General features: G+C 31.2%; 1 protein-coding gene across 2 annotated transcripts in view; it reads right to left on the bottom strand.

The window, feature by feature from the left end:
* The window catches only part of LOC111046581 (uncharacterized peptidase C1-like protein F26E4.3), a 43,671-nt gene that overhangs the window by 6,232 nt on the left and 19,595 nt on the right, over positions 1-17,844 (bottom strand). For both annotated transcript variants that reach the window (XM_022332161.2, XM_039442740.1), the window contains exons 3-7: positions 17,464-17,683; positions 8,955-9,018; positions 6,226-6,433; positions 3,898-4,190; positions 1,709-1,902 (exon numbers count right to left, since the gene is read on the bottom strand). In XM_022332161.2, the coding sequence (XP_022187853.2) occupies positions 1,709-1,902; positions 3,898-4,190; positions 6,226-6,433; positions 8,955-9,018; positions 17,464-17,683 (979 nt within the window). The remainder of the gene's footprint in view (positions 1-1,708; positions 1,903-3,897; positions 4,191-6,225; positions 6,434-8,954; positions 9,019-17,463; positions 17,684-17,844) is intronic.

Here is a 17,844-nt window from a genome sequence, read left to right as displayed (position 1 = left end):
AAGGAACAAGAAGATTAAAGCCCAAAACTGTTCCAAGAATGTTATAACAGTTTGTTATTTATCTGTATAAACTTCACAATTATAGAAATATGTGAACAATTCGGTACATTACAAGGAATACGTATCCCAGAAATTATCATGATATCTCAATAACCATTGACTGAATAATTTTTTGGTGACACCAATATGTTCTGAAATGGTCAAGTCACTTAAAGAACTTTATTTGAAGTATATTATAATAATTTATATAACCTCAAAATGAAAGTGTTATTGTGCATTACATTATGAGTGGATTTTGAATTCTCAATTTGAAGCTCAGTTTTTGCAGGCCGGACACAGCAATGGCTCCCGGCTACATAGGCCAAAGAAGCTATTGACTCTTTGAATGTTTTTAATTTTTGTATTAGCCTATGAGTGCATATATGTATATATAATAAAAAATATATAATATATTATATAATGATTTGAAGTGATACTTTAAATAAATCCAGGAAGTGGGGGTGTTATGTTGAAAATTATGGCATTGTATATGATCATGTTCGTTTTACTGTCATTGATACGTATTTAATCAATAGTGTAAATTTAAATAGTTTACTTTTTAGTGTAAAGCTGTATTCATTATTTTATTAGACCAGTACAGAAGGCGAAAGTAGATGAAACTATTCATGTTTCAATCAAAATGGCTTCAAAATAATCAAATAAATAAATGTTTATTTCCCCAAAAAACTAATACTACTACATCAATAACAGAAAATATTATTACTATTGTAATCTTATATAACTTTAATTGAAAAAGACACTCACATTCTGTGGCACTATTGCACATTCCCAAGCCAAACAACTGAGGCTTCTTGGACTTGAGAATGTGCAACACCAGCACGAAACGGTCGTCGCCACACCAAAGAATGGGAGTGTTTTTTCACTTAGAAGTTATATAAGAATACAATAGTAATAATTCCAGTGACAACAAGATGGACAATCAACAACGAGAGAATATTAGATAACTTAGTTACAATTACATACAATAGTTAATAATTAGTTCAGAAATTTCCTATAATGTGTGTCCTCTACATGTTAAGTGTTTTCTGTGTGGAAATTGACCTACTTCACTATGGCGTACCATGTACCGTACCTAGGTTAAATCAAAGCTCATAATATTGTTCTATTACTTGAATATAATTATATATTAATTAGGCTAGTTAAATTATCAAAATAGTTTATACTGTTAAAAATATATAGTTTATAAATATTTTGGACTCAAAATTGGACAAAAATCCTGAAGTTTAAACATAACCTATTTTTGGACAATTTCTATCTAAATTTGGGAAAGGAACAGTTTTGGGCTTTAAGCCTGTTGTTCCTTTTCCAGTCATTCATAGTTGAGAATCATATTTTATCTATCAATGTAAAAATAAATAATGTAGTAAATTTTACATTTCAGTTTATTGGTTACACCAGTCAAATTTTCAACAGTACGGTACTGTCCAGTGCTCAAATAAAAATAAATAGAGGAGAGGAATTGACAGTATTGAAAGTGCCTTTCATTATAGTTCAAAAGTGTATTATCTATTAGTTCTTATTTAATTAGGTATTTAGATTATTTCTTCCATCTCTGCTTTCATTTACGGTATTATGGAGTTCTCCATTATGAACAGAGATTCTACGAAAATATATTGATAGAAATAAAAATAGTAGATAAGTAACTGACCTTGTACAGGACCTGATTTGCTTATTTCATACATGATGTCATCTTCTCCGGTTATTCTATAAACGGGTGAAACTCTGTAGAGAGGCGAGCGCAAATTGCGAGGAACACATCTTGATTCATTAGCAGTCTTGCGCTTGGCAATCACACATGTAGTTTGTTGGCCTTCCCAGGGGAAACATTCATCACCGACCAGCCTGAAATCATCAGTCAACTATATAATTTGAACTCATCTTTAATTACTATTTCAATTTTGGAGTATTGTATTCAAAAGTGGGACTAGCCGAGAATATTTTAAGTCAATGCGGATGACAGAGGTGTGAGCCTATTTATTAAAATGATAGGTGAAAAGATAAGGAAATTGAAAAAATAATTTGCTTTCATGAAACTATAAGAATCATCCAAGAGTTCGTTATTTTGTAACATCTGGACTTGATGAAACTCTTTGATACACATGTAATTACTTTATAATGGATGAAGTCTATAAAAACATTCGTACTCCACATAAGAGGGTACTGTACCGTATCTAAAATAATTCATTGCAATAAGAGAATTTGTGGAAAATCTTGAGTTTTAGGATGATGACATTATTTTTCATGACTTACTTAATATTAAATTCAATTATTTAACTGTTTTTTTAAATATAGTTGTACTGCTGAGAAGCGAATATACTGTATTGGAAGATTCACAATATATGCCATTCATATTATTGTATTATAACTTCTAATTTTGTTGAAGATAAATGTGTGTGACTAGCTTAATGATTCAGTTTGTACCAAGCTGGAAATTTATCAGTAAGCAGTTGACCTTTACCGGATGACTCTGTATAGTATTTAAAATAGTAAACTTATATTGGCCTATGCCATAAATGTATTGTCTACAGTACAACATGTAGCCTAAGTATGGTAGCACCATCAATATAGAACAAAGTTTTTCCTTCTTAAGGCCGTTTGGACAGTCAAAGTTTAAACCGGATTCAATCAGCTGGTGGCTTAAACTCAAAATGAACCGCATTATAACAAACGAGACTTGATATTGATTTAATCCAGTTTAGAATGAAATTCGGTTTAAACTATCACTGCTGTGCAAACGGCACTTAATCGAACATTTAAAAATCTATTGCAACAAAGTAATGTATATGCCTGCATATATGTAGGATATTATTGTATAAATCAATATCCTGTTATAAATCAATTACTTTTATTCATTTCACACATTCACATTTTTTATTTTCTTGATCTGTACATTGAGCTTTTCTCGTAAAAACTAACTTGTTTATTTATTTTATTAACGATGTTGCTTTTTGAATTAACCACATGACTACTTCCATTATATGATGATAACATCATACGTCAAAATAGAATTAACATCACTAAAATCTCATATCCTACATATATAGATTTCACAATGTTCGCAATGATAATACACGGTAGCTAGAAAAGCTCCTTTTTTCACAAGGCTTAATGTGTGGCAAGAGCTGGAATCCTGACTCCTTCGTCCCTAATAAATGTAATAAATCAATTGATGAATATTTGTATTTTTCCATTAAAATTTTATATTAATAGGTAGGTACTGACCCAAAATTCTGAAAAATCATACTTTAACACCTCCATTAATTGTTTAGATTTAGATATTATAGTTCTGATAATTATTAGATATCATAGATTTATACATATTGATCTCTATTATTTATTATAATTTATTTATTAAATCATCCAGAATTACACAACTTACAAAAAAGTACCACAGGCTTATAAGCCCAAAACGGTTCCAATTTCAATTTATACAACAGTCCAGATGTTGTATAAGGTTATGTGCCACTTAACATATTCTTCAATTACACACTCAATTCACAATTCAAAACACACAAAAATCATTTTTAAATAAAAAAATACTTCTAAATTAAATCAATCACAATTGATTAGAAAATTCAAACTTCGAAAAAACTATAAAATTTGGGACCGAAAAGTCAAACACACTATTAGATAATTTTGAATAGGCCTATATCTATTACAAGTGAAGAAGTTGATATGGTAACACTTTCACATTTTTTGAATCGCATGTACTGTATTAACATATTTTTTCTTAGTAACTTGCTTAATACGGTATGATTGTAAATTGAAGTGAAGACTGATTTGGGCGTTATGCCTGTAGTCTTCCTTGTTTTTACAATAAATAAATTTTATACTGACCCAAATCTTCTGATGAACACCCAAGCCCGTGACAAATGGCCTCCTTGACAACCATCTTGAGTTTTAGCATTGCAGGAGAGAAGATGCTGAGGTGAGAGAAGAGTCTTTCTCCTCTTCAAGAGAATGCTGGTGCGGTCAGAAGCGACCGAAGCGGTGCTGACAGCCCAAGACGCGTTGCACCACCCTTGGTCACGTGGCTGCTCGATCATGCCTCGCCACTTATTCCTAGAGTCGAATGATCGCGGCAAACGACGTTTGTCGTAGTCTGGTTTGATGGGTAGCATGTTCAGTACCTACAAACAAAGAGGGTTTAATACTCACCACCAATACAGGTTATATAATTTAAAGTTTATCTTCAATATTTATTTATTCATAATAAATACAATTAATAAATCAAAACAATAATATATAACTTAATACAATTGAAAAAATAAATACAATCCAGGTGAAAACAACAGGCATTCGCCCAAAACTGCTCTAAACTTTGATTTGAAATAAACAGTTTAGATGGTTATGTAGAGTTCATAGTATCCACTTTCTTGCCAAGGGCTACTCGTATTTACATAGTAATTAAAAACCAATGGGTATTTAAACTTTTTTTTGTGAGAAATAAAATAAAGTTGAAAACATGGTAGCCTACTTTGGTTTTTAATTTGTATTTTCTATTTTTCTTTGCAACCACATAAAGTGCACTTTCACTAGCAATATCCTAAAGATTCAAGATAGAGACTATAGTGAGGTCCAAGTTATAATGACAGTGTTTGATTAACAATCGTATTGCTATCCTTGTCTAGCATTCAACAAAGCGGATAGCGCTGTCTCTTTCTCGCTTTGCTCTGTTGCCAGATCGTCTTTTAACAAGTTAGAATTAATAATTAACAAGATATTTCATCTTAACTATGAAATTATTGAAAAATATTATTTCTTGCTTAATAAAATATAATTGATTATTTTAAACGAGAATGAACCGTTTAATATTACATCAATAAACCTGTATCAGCTACCGTCTAAAGAAGGCATTGGCAAGACAGAGAATCGGCAACGTCTTCCTCCTACACCTTTCTCCACTGTCATTATAACGTGGACTTCACTATAGGCTTATTTGTACCATAAAGGCCAGATAATTGCACTCCTTCATAAAATCTGCGATTCATCAAATATGGGCTGGATTGGAGGATTTGGCAGACTAGGAGAACGCGCCATATCAATCAAAAATATAAAAAAGTTGTGAAAATTTCAAAGATACTTTTGTACGTCAGCATTAAAGATTTGATTGTAGATTATTGGTGCGGAAAAGTAGTTTCAGTAACCAGTAGTGATCAATTATTTATTACTTATTCATGTTACAAATGACTTACTGGTGTAATAACAATGATTGATAGAACACTAAGGCAATCCTTCGTCTTATCAGCAATAACAAAATACTTCATAGTAACACATAAAAAAGTTTGAGAAATCGTCAGCCATGGAATGAGATAAAAATATTTCCACTATTATTTCTCATTTTTATAATATTTCGTACAACACTTTACAAGCGAAGAATCTTTGCAACCAGTGATGATATAATAATTTAACCTACACAGTATCTGATTGGCTTTGGTAAGATTTTGGTTATTGTTATTCTGTAAATTATATACTTGTCTTTGAATAAAGATTTATTTATTTAATTGAATTATATTGGGGTACAGTATCTAGGTACTATCCTAATCCTAACTATCTATGAGGATACTAATAACTAGTTAACTATCTGAAAGGAAAATTATTGAGATATTATTAAGAAGCTAAGAACTAAAAAAATTATTTTATATTGTACTGGGAGACACTTTTATCATCAATTTATTTATTTAATATTCCGAGTAAAACGTACCTAGTTGGCTTTCATTTTGATCATCAATCACACATCTCATATCTTCGACATGAGCTTTCAATGGCTTTTTTCAAAGCTGCAACTATTATGACTGGCCATCTCCTGCTATTTTTATTTATTTATCATATGTTTCAATTTTTTCCAAGAATCTCACGTATAATATGAGTCGATATTAATTTATCTATTCAATACAATAAAAAATAGAGCCTCACAAGTTTTTGTTGGAAATTTTGCTTTGAACATTATGATTCTAACATAAGTCTTATGGATATAACTTGAAGCTTTTACATATCAATGCCAGCCCAGCAGTTGGAGGGAGCCCAATATCAGTTAGGTACAATTTCCATAAGAAGGCCAGAAAATTGGTAGATTGATGAAAGACCTTAGTATCATATACCAGACTCTCATAAATTCTTGAAATTTATTAATAAATTAAATACATTCTATCTGCTTATGCTAACCTTTCTAGTGGACAGCAGTGTTCCAAGTCTCCTATCGAATCCAAGATTGATGTCTTTACCCCAGAACTCACTGTAATTACTAGCGCGCCAGCCAAATCTTCTCGGATCTCTATTTATGATGTCAATCATTGTTGTGTTGATCAAGCAGTCGGTTTGTTGTTTCTCATTACAGTCCAGATACATTGTGAACCCATTCCAAATGCATTTACTAGAAAAAGAAAAGATCAAAATATTTAAATAAAATGCTCAATATATAGAGAGTCTTTTGCAGTACAAATAATAACAAACACTGTGAACTTTATATTGGATCAATTTATATATGATAGTTTGACTTCTAACAATGTTTGGTGTGACATGTATAGTGATTTATTTATTTATGATATATTATTATTTATTATATATATTTATTATTTATTATTAGTGATTTATTCATTATGAGAACAATATTAAATAGATATTTGAATAGATACAGTTGTATATAGGGTAGTCAAATATCACGAATTCATATGTTTCAATATCTATGTTGTCATTTTCAGTGTCGTTGACATCTGTGGGGTGTCAACTTTGACTATAAGATAAAGATAATGATATGAAGATCAAGTTTTTACACTAGAATGACTACTTGCAGACTATATTAATTGTGAGAAATATATCAGTGAGTAAATATCCCGTGTTATCGGATGGGCACGTTAAACTGTCGGTCCCGGCTGAAGTATGACAGTCGTAAGGCCCATTGACGGCTTAAATTCAGGCGGTGGGACCTTCCCGCAAGGGACTCCCCACCAACAAAAGCCATACGAATTTACTTTTTACTAGTGAGTAAATATTTTATATTATTCACAATTAATATATAGTCTGCAAGTAGTCATTCTAGTGTCAAAACTTGATATAACATACAGTAGTTCGTAGTGAATAGATAAATGAATTTAAGATATGAAGATATTTGATTATATTTTTGTGTTCTCATTTCAGAATTATTTGGTTTTTACCAATCTGAAGGGGCTTTAAGGATGTCTTCTTGTGAATTGAAATATTTTTGTAGGAAGTATTATTGGAATAAGATTGTATAGCACCAGTCTGATTATTATTCAAATAAAGCTTGTGTGCTTCCTGAAATAAATTGTTTAAACTTTGAAAGAATACCTAGTTTTTAATCTTTATTGATTCACAAGTTATTTTTCTACTACAACAATCATAATTTTATTTTATAATTTAACTTTCCAATATTGATCTTAGAAAATCTCACTGAATTGATTTAAAAATCATACCAGATATAATGTAAAAATGTCTTATCCACTTGTATTTGTGAGATGAACGAGAGTTTTGATAATACAGTTGGTAACTGAAAACTATTCTAGCATATTCAGCATATTCTACTCAATTCTTTACAGCAAAAGGTACTCCTTATTTCAATGGAGAACTATTCCTAAACATTCAAGCATTGATAGAATTTTCCCATCGTCATTCAACATAACATTTATAGACAACGACAAATCAGCTAGGTACTCATACATAGTCACAGACATAACAAGCATAACTTAGTCATAACATAACATGTACTATAACATAGTTTAGGCTTCCCTAAACAGGTTTGAAATATTCTATTTCATAGAATAAGATTTCTTAATTCTATAAATTCATTCACACAATAGAATGGGTTTTTAATCAGCCAATTGTACAACGTTTTCTGAACCCTTGAAACGGTGCTTCTATACATTCCTGTGGCTATTAAACATTTTACCTGAACATTAAAAATTATCACTCCAATAGCCTCATAGCTATTCTGTAATCTACCCAGTCTATAGGAAGGTGTAGCAATATTCCCGTTTCTTCTAGTTTTATGAGAATGTATATTCCTTCGTAGGTGATATTTATAGAAGTTGTTTTTTGTGTAGTCTATATATGAACTTTGAATATGTAAGGGGTATTATAGTTAATATCTTTGATTCAACTAATAATCATTTGCAGTGAGCCAATCTCTCAGAGTTTATAATTATCCTTATATAGCCTTAAGCCAATGTTATTGTTAACATTGTATTGTATGTTATGTGCTTTGGAACAATATTGAATGTACCGTATATCTTTTAATTAATTAATTAGGAGGTATAATAGACTCGAGCCCCATTTTAACTGTACATTACTCTACTACTCTAATTATTGCTGTTACAGTATCCTCAAAAAATTTTTAGCAATAAATGCGCATTAATTTTAAAGTATATTTTCAAGATATACATTAATTTGATTTAACTATTTATTAAATTTATACAAATTGGGTTAATTAAGAGAAACATAAAATATATAATTGTTAATAATTGACCAATAAAAATAAATGGATGAACTAATGTATATTTGTACTGTAAAACTGTTCATAATCAAGCATTAATATTAAATTATAATTGTGAAGATATTGTTTCTCAAGCTTCAAAGAAAATAAGGAGAATCATTCCAGTTTTTTAAATAATTTCAATACCCAGGCCTAAAACATATTTTCCTTTTCAATTATCATTTAATATATTTTGCTAGTCTAAATTTCAATTTCACATTGAAGTGATTGATTCGAAAACAGTTGGATAATTTAACATGCTCTATAATATATCAATACATAAATAATTTATCATTGCACAAGAAAGAATTACGGAGATAGATCATATAGACTGAATAAAAGCAGCTATTGGATAGATATAATCAATCATAAAATGAATAGTTAGTGAGAAATGAACTATACTCACCACATTTTGCAATTGAATTTGTAGTAATCACCCTCATTGATGAATTGACCATGTATCGAGCACACTATGACAAAAAATATTATTTAGACAATGGAATTTATATTAATTGAATCAAAGATCAGCATGATATTGGATAGAGATCATTATAAAATCAGCTATGAATATTCAGACAAAATAATAGTCGTTTAAAGACTAGAATCGTAATGGAGAAGTATTTCAACTAAATTTTTAAATCTTCAAAGATTAGTTAATTGAGTTAGGGGGTTTGGAAGAATTTATCAATCTTCTTTTCCATTTTCGCACCCTCTGAGCTGAAGGAGGGTTTTTTGGGAGGGGGGAATGGAAATTTAAATAAGCATTTCAATGTAGTTACAAGAACCAATATCACTTGAAAGTTGCAATCTTATAGTAGTTAATTATATTACTGTAAAAATATATTAATTTCCTTAAAGTCAGACAGAACAAATTTGCAATAATACAGGGATAGGCTACAAAATGTACTCATACTCGTCTATATTTTTTATTACAGTATATGGATATACTTAAATCCAGATACAACATTTTTAGTATAATGTACATTTTTGTGATCTTTATAAAAGATTAAAAGTCTGAGATAAAAGATTAAAAAGCCTGTTGCTCTAAATTGTGAAATAAATAAAAGTGTTTTCATAACCTCATTTAGACTATTTTGTTCAAAATTAGGGAAACAGTTTTGGGTTTATCCTGTTTATTCTCTCCCAATTATTAATTTGATATTGTGGTTGTGGAATGTAATAAATAATAATAGAAATACATAAATATATTCAGAAATAATGAAAATGAATAAATGATAATAAAAATTTTTTAAAAAAATCTGCATGGGCTTATATGCCCCTGCGTACAAGAAGGATACCTTTTTGTTCAAATGTGAATGTATTATAAATTATTTTTTATAGATTTATTATAGATATTGTGATTTATTATAGATTATAGATTTATATAGATTTTTATAATAAATGAGATTTATTATAGATGTGAATTTATTATTTTTATTATAATAAATGTGAATTTATTATAGCTAACTCCCTGCTAGCTCTAAATTAAAAAAAAAAAAAAAAAACAATTGGCTAAAAAACAACAGATTTGAAACTGAGAAGCCTCATTGTTGAATGTGAAAAACTGAAGGAGTAAAAATATTGTGGCAATGTTTATCTTATTCAAAGATGGATTTTGTTTATCATATACAAATAGATAAACAAAATCATCGCTAGGAAATGTGAATGGATAAAGTTTCCATTTGAAATAAACGGCGAATGCCTTACCTTACTTATCTTTGTGATGAATTTTCGAAAGATAGCTATAATCGTTTAGGTATTGTCTAGGTACTTCTGACGATGTTTTAAACTGCAATAATTTTGTAAGACTTTTATCAATTATTGAGCTAATACATTGTGATTGATACTCGATGATGATGATGATGATGATGATGAGCAATGCAAGGCCATTCATTGTTTACAGGTTGAAAGAATTCATTGATACAGTATATATTATATAACTGAAGACTTTTTGAATTGATTTTTTCTATAGGATGTTAAAACTCAACATTTTATCTGACATTCACTTTTTTGCTGCTCTTTTGAATTGTCATTCATGAATGGTTTATGTGTAATAAGTGGAATTCAAAAGTTTGTTTCATCTGAATCATCATTGACGTAATTTCTCACTGAGAATGAATGAAATGTAATGAAGCCTTATTTGTAATAAATTATTGATTATGACTTGAGTGGAAAATGCAAAAATGCATCCAACAAGGTTGAAATAAAAGGAAATATTGACCAAAGCGATAAAACTGCAACAATAAAACCTCATCTGCAGTTGGGCAACAGATAGTTTGGAATGCCACCAAGATCTTGAAGAACTTGAGTAAATGTTCTTCTTTTTATGAGCATGACCATCAAATGCTCTGTTTATACTTTATGTTTTCCAACTAATAGGTCAAACAAGAGGCATATAAGTGCCGCAAGCCTGCTATTGCAAAATATTGCCCACGAAACAAAACATTTGTAATTATAACAAGAAATAAGCCACCAATTTTCGCATTTGACTTTTGACATTTTCTATTGAGTCTTATAAGATCGGAGTTTTCAAATAATTTGATAATTATATTTATTTCTGTCAGTCGTTGTAGCCTGCTATATACGATAGTTCAAAATTGATTGATTTATATTTCTTGCTATCTGATTTTGAATTCTATGTTGGCCTCTTCATGTTTCTATAATCAAATTACATCTACAAATTGTAAATTGTAAAGTGTAAAGCTGAGAGTTCTAGGCTTAAATGATTGGCATGATTAGATTTCATTTCAATCACTCTTTTCAGGGCTGTCAAGATAAATATAGTACCTATAATGAAAATAGTTAGTTTGGAAACTTTCTACTTCACAACAGTAATTTACAGCAGATGATGTGTGAGCACACACGAATAAAGCATGCTCCTGTAGAATAATAATTTTTATTAAAATGGAGAGTGGATTTTTTGACAATTTCTCAAGTCTCTTTAATTACCTATAATAACATGAATCCCATTAAATCCAATTGCTGAAAAAAATCATAGCGTACTATATCATCATCCAATATTTAGGCCTAAGTGAAATGTTTCCAACGTTCGGGATCGGTTGCACAAAACCCTTTAAATTTCAAATGCCACAATAAATTTAATAATCAGAGAAACTTTCTTTTCAAAAAACCATCTCTGATAGGTTGTCTTCGCATTCAATTGTAATTGAAGTTTAACAGATAACCAGGCCTAATAGTTATTTTATTTCTTATTATTCTAATCTTTCCCTAGCAACATATGTTTAGAGGTTTATTCGTCACTGCTAAGAGAGATTTACTTTGAAGAAAGAATATTTGGATGTTTGTAATGTTGAATTTTTAAAATCTTTTGGTCTTTATTTCAAGGTCTCAATCATCATTATTGTTATCTATAAAATTATGAATAATACATAATATTATAAAAAAATATTCTTATATCATACTGTATTTATAAAATATCATTTTCTAAAAACTCTTCACTTAAATGGGCTACTTTTGTACAAATTAACAAACACAATATGAAAACTTGTAGTACCCTTAAAAACTTTAAAATATTTCAATACTTGAGAAAAAGTTGAAATATTTTAAAGTTTTTAATAATAAACGGTACTACAAGTTTTCATATTGTTTATATTAATATCATTTTCATATTTTTATAGTTACCACTATCTTATATTATCGTTGCAACAGAGAGCTTGTGTCCGTACATCCTCGTAAATTTCTTCCAGCTTCCAACAGAATAAAAATTACCTACAAGAAATTCTAAACAAATTCCAAACAAACCAATATAATCGGTAATAAATTGTTCGAATAAAATCTCTCAAACAGAAATGCTCATTTTCTAAACATCTCGCTTGTTGAGAATTTTACTACAAACCTCAGTCAAAACAATGGGCATTATTGTAATAACAGGATGCATTATTACTTTGAAAATAGCACTCGAGAAATGAGAGAATTAAAATAGATCTCAATATAGGACTCGATATGAGTCTGTAAAAGAGCTGAGTTATTTGTTTATAACACTAAAAGTTCTCTATTGAAAGCTATTCATGAGGGAACATTTTTGGAACAATTTTCATCGTTATTTAAACTTCTACTTAAAAGTCTTAGAACCGGCGTAGACATCCTGTAAAGAAGTTGAAGATTTTGAGTCAGAGATTGAGTTATTACCAACTAATTGTAATAAATGTTATTACACCTTGAAAAATCGACAATTTGAAAAAAATGAATGAAATACGTGACTCGGAAGTTTTTTTTTACAAAAACGGTGATGATTCACACAACATTCATTGATGCGGTAATACGTCCACAAAAGTATCAACAATTCACAAATTTAGTGAGATTCGCGCTATAAAGTTAGTGTGAAATGATAGGACTAATCGTTGCTAATTGATTTTCATATTTTCACCACTTTTATAGTAGAGATGATTCGAGTCATCCCGGTATTATCTGAAATATAATATTAATTTTTCATCTTGTTGATTAATGTTTTCATCATAATCATTATTTATTTATTTATTTACAATGGAGACAACGGGTTTCCCAAATATGTCTCCTCTACAATAAAAATCTTACAAATAAAAATGAAAAATAAAATACAAATATGAAAGATAAAATACTAATGCAAAAAGAAATAATACAGATAACAAAAATAGTACCTAACTCAAGAAATACAAAGATTCCAAATACTCATGGAAAAAAGTAAAAATAAAAAATATGAAGAATTCGAAAATTTCAAAACTTATTTTGCTAAGATAAAAATTGAAGAATATATTAACAAAAAATAAACAAGAATACACTATTAATAGAAGAAATAACTTTAATATCTGAACGACGTCCCAACTACATCCACGCTAATACACTTGAAACTTAGTTGATCAGCTCAATGTTTACACAAAATTATGATATAACGCTTTCCGGAATTTAGCGCGAGAAAATCAGAAGACGTCCAGGTGCCCAGACAAACTGTTATAACTTCTTTGCATTCTATTAAGAGGGGAGTTGTAATTTCTAAGTGTTCTTGGTCATTTTGATTATCATTTTTATCATAGACCGTAATATTTACGGTACTAAATATTTTGAAAATATATTATATTTCTACATTAGTCTGGAAACAATTTAGCAACGGTGCAGAGCTAGGAGAGAAGTATTTGCTTTATCCAATGATGGACAAAGATAGCAACCCAATTTCAATCAGATGCTGCAGTGGCGGCTCCACTTAAGATTGCACAACCCCACACAAATCAGGCAATAGAAAGAGACTTTCCTATTTAAAACGTTCGAATAACAACTCAATTTGATGGTCATATTATTGAAAATTATTTTCTCAATTCCGACAAAACTCATACTATACAGCAGAAAGCCAGAGCAGATAGTCATAGTCCAACATTTTGAATTTGCGTGGTCCGAAGAAGGAACACATAGCATTTTCTGCAACTTCCTATGACGCGTCGCTTGTATGGGAGAATAACTAAGCTATGAAGCTATGAAGCTATAAAACTAAAAAGCTAAGAAGCTATGAAGCTATGAAGCTTAAGCTATGAATCAATCAAGCTGTAAGCTATGAAGTGCTGGCAAACCAGTTGGTTGCTATGACAACGGAAGGCGTTCTGAGGTCGCATGGTTGCAGCTTACCAAAAATATCGATCTAAAATATTGATCTAAAATATCGATCTAAATATTGCATGATTGCAGCTTACCAAAAATATCGATAAAAAATATCGATAGTTGATAGTATCACACTACAGATGACAGACTACATTAAATTTGTTTTGATTTGAGGATATGTGATTGTGTAATAAAGGAAATAAACGTGTGTGTAATAAACGAGGATATCTAACTTAATTGATTCGTGTAATAAACGAAAGCTATATTTATTCTATTGAAAATTTATTGAATGATTTATCTGGTTTAATAGCAATTGACAATGAAAATGGGAAGTTTGGATAATTTATTTAGTTTAATAGCAATTGACAATGAACTTGGGAAGTTTGGAAGACCTCCAAATCTTGAAAACTACACACAAGCTGTAAAATTGGGGTTGCGTGAGCGTGTAAGTGAAAAATATATATTATTTGTGATATTGTATTCCCAGGCTAATAATTGAGACTGATAGATGTAAAACAGTTTTCGGCTTTCTATTTATATTGTATTGTTTAAATCTAGTAAGTTATTAATTTCCTTGTTATCTCTTACAGTGACTTGGAATTATGTTCAGAAAACCAATTATATAATTCAAGTTCTATGTAATGACAATTTAATAATCCCTATTTATTGCTTTCTTATTTACTATGAAAGTTATACTTCGTTCAAATTAACTTCGGACTTGGGATGGACATGCGCAGGAGAGAAGGCGCATACAGCGGCAGGGATACAACGGCGGCTATGTTGCCGTTGTGTACCGTTCTCTAATTTCCAGTGAGTATTCAAGCGCTCATGTTAAACTTAGGAAGTTTCCTCTCTGGAATCACAGACTCGACTGACTATATTCGACAAATTGACAACTACGCTTCCACCTATGACTCAATCCATCACTGCAATTGGCTGATCTCCCTGCATTTCTCTGCGGGAGACACTCCAAGTCTGAAGAAGATTTGCACGGAGTATAGGATTGATGTCTGCAATCTCCAAACTATATTTACACCAGCCGCCACTGAGGTGCTGACTTTATAACGTTAATCTACTACTATAGATCATTATCGTAAAGCATTTTTAATTGTATGTGTTGACACCCCCGAGTCTAATTCAATAATTTATTCTGCCTACAATAGATGGCTCAGCATTTAGAGAGAAGATCTGCTACTTTCCCTTAAACTGCTGCATTTGACAAAAAAATAATTGAAAATCATTTATATAATTACTGTATATTTTGAATCCGGTTGATTATAATTATTATGAATGATTATAGTTTTCTTGCTTGCTACTTAGGTTTTGGCCAGGTTAATCCCCTGGAAGCTGGATTATTGTCAGCTATGCTTTCTCCTTTCTTCCTTTCTGAAATTTTCATGGATTGAAATCTTTGTAATTGAATGTCGTGAAGCGTGGCAGAGTGGTCTGGGGTTTTGCATCTTCAGCCTACGCCTGGTTATGGGTTCGAATTTTATTGAAGATATTATTTGATTATATCATCCCATTACCAGATTTTGTTGTGTCATGTGTACTATATAATACTCATAAAATAATTGGGAAACACCAAACGTTGTAATGCTGATTATTCTCCTAAAATAGGCCATTGCAAATAATAAGATCATTTACTGTAAATCGACTTACACGTACCGGTAGGACCTTCAAAAGCCTCTCTCTATTGTACTCTAAATTAGCTCATAAGTCATTTCTGAAATTTATCGTCATTCAAAATCAACGATGACGGAAAGTTGAATAAATTTTGTATATATGAATTCAAATTGTTTCAACAAAATTTGTTTCTAAAGAGCTAGTCAGGATAAAAATTGTCTTTTCACCCACGGATCAAGCAGTTTCTCAACCTTTTTACGACGAGGCACATCAACTTCAAAGTCCAAACTTAGTCAAGGCACACTCGATTTGTGTGGGCACTAGTATTCAAATATATTGTTTTATTATAAAGTAGTATTTGTTATGGTGAGAGACCACAATTCATTGTGGATAGCTTAGTCTGAACGGACCAAGAAAAATTGTATTTTCTTATGAATACCAGCATGGTTTCGAGAAGCCACAATCATGATACATTTTTTCGACGATACTGACCTTTCGACAGGTTCACACGCTTCTGTCACTGAATGGAAACCATTCACATATATATTTATTCTTAGAAATAGTTCTGTGTACTGAGTAGATAAACAATCTATTTCTACTACAGCCATCTCCAGAAGGGCCCTTTTCCAACATGCTATGAGAGAGGAAACTTTGTATGTGTATCATGAGCTGTAGAACACTCACTAAAAATTAGAGATCTCTGGCCGCTTTAGAACGGCGACATCGCCGCCGCTGTATCTTTACCTTTCTCTGCTGCGCATATCCCTCCAAGTCAAAAGTAATTCTGTATGGACTATAATAGGCTCATCAAGTGAGCTAATGGACCAAATAAATAAAAAATGACTCAATATAGATACTGGTTTGTATCTGTCTTAGTACTAAGGGTTTGGAGCCTTTACTATAGTCAACCGTACGAAAATAGTCCGATGGAAATTGGAACAGATAATCGCCTCCTCACCCCACCGCACACATAGACGTTGCCAATACGTTAGGTGCATTATACAAATATCAATTTATTCTCATTTATAATCAGCTGTGGGCTACGTTGATCAACTCTTATTTGGCAACATTGAATTCATCTGTTCAAATTTCCATCGGACTATTTTCGTGCGGTTGGAGTGAATAAGACGTCCCAGTGAGAGCTCGATGCTAGTAAATACAAATGGGTGTGGTAAGCTCTAAGTCAGCTTTGAAGTCAACAGAAACTAGAACGGAGCTAGGAACTTTGGACCAATACTTTTTGGGACTAAAGGGTCCCGACATGAGAAAGGATGGGTCTTCGCAGGTTGAATCAGGTGTCTCTAACAAGTCGTTGGACATATTGTTCTTCAACAAAAAGGCGTTGAACACATAGGATTAGCCAGTCAGTTGCAGGCCTATTCAACTATATATGAATATTTATTCAATATACTTTCTATATTTATTTATTCAGATTTTGAAGTTTAATTATTATTTCCGCTACTTGATCAGGAAAATATGAATTTCTAGTTTTCATTGGATCAAAAAACCTTGATTCTAATAGCACTGAGTCGACTAAGTCTAATCGAAAAATTGGCAACTGCGTTTCTACCTATGACTCTATTTATCACTGTAATTGGCTGATCTCCCTCCATTTCTCTGCTCCAAGTCATAAGTAATTTGTATGTAGGTACTATAACTTGGTAAGATTACTTAGTGAATTGAATTGATCGGGTCGAACTTACTTCGAGCGAGAGGTTCGGGTTCCCCCAAGCAGACGCGATAGTAGTCAGGGCAACAGTCCTGGTAGCCAGGCATGTGAGTTCGGTTGCAGAAGGCATCGCAGTAGCATACGGATCCCATGAAAGGCACAGAGCATTTGTCACGGCGTCCATCGCAGCAGGCATCTGGTCGCGAGCCACACCATGACATCGAACCCAACTCCGATTTATCATAATCAAGACCCTGCAAAATAGAACACGTTTCCAATTGAAAAGGTTGAATGTGATTTGACTGCAATCAAAACTTTAGTTAATTAACAGTTCAAATCTAGCTAAAATTAATAATAAGTTTCACTCTAAAGAGGGACACTTTAGTTGATGAACACGTGTCCAATTGAAAAAGTT

Source organism: Nilaparvata lugens, chromosome X (assembly GCF_014356525.2).
Source record: "Nilaparvata lugens isolate BPH chromosome X, ASM1435652v1, whole genome shotgun sequence".
NCBI classification, from domain to species: Eukaryota; Metazoa; Arthropoda; class Insecta; order Hemiptera; family Delphacidae; genus Nilaparvata; species Nilaparvata lugens.
Note: the sequence above shows the minus strand (reverse complement) of the source record. Positions and strands in the feature narration are given on the sequence as shown.